At 62.7% G+C, this 252-nt stretch overlaps 1 protein-coding gene across 1 annotated transcript in view; it reads left to right on the forward strand.

Annotated features, from left to right (window-relative positions):
• Positions 1-252, forward strand: part of LOC100745827 (metabotropic glutamate receptor 6-like) — an 18,731-nt gene that overhangs the window by 14,990 nt on the left and 3,489 nt on the right. The window contains 2 exon segments of the mRNA XM_033322481.1: positions 1-65; positions 126-252. The exon segment at positions 1-65 is cut by the window's left edge and continues 17 nt beyond it; the exon segment at positions 126-252 is cut by the window's right edge and continues 2 nt beyond it. Of these exon segments, the coding sequence (XP_033178372.1) occupies positions 1-65; positions 126-252 (192 nt within the window).

The raw sequence follows: 252 nt of genomic DNA on the forward strand, positions 1-252 counted from the left end.
GTTGGCGTTCGACACCTGCGATCACCCGATCTACGCTCTGGAGCAAGCGTTCTACTTCGTGAAGGGTAAGGGTAAGCGAGCGCGCGATCTCGCGGCCGACCACTCGACGGCGTCGATGTTCGTAGGTTTCATGGCGCTCGAGAACCGGTCCGGCGAGGAGGGATACCGGTGCGCGGATCGCAGCGTGGCAAAGTTCTTGAACGGGGAGTTGGAACGCGTGGTCGCGGTGCTCGGCGCTCAATCGAGCTCCGT

Source organism: Bombus impatiens, unplaced genomic scaffold, assembly GCF_000188095.3.
Source record: "Bombus impatiens unplaced genomic scaffold, BIMP_2.2 scf_0640, whole genome shotgun sequence".
Taxonomy (NCBI): Eukaryota; Metazoa; Arthropoda; class Insecta; order Hymenoptera; family Apidae; genus Bombus; species Bombus impatiens.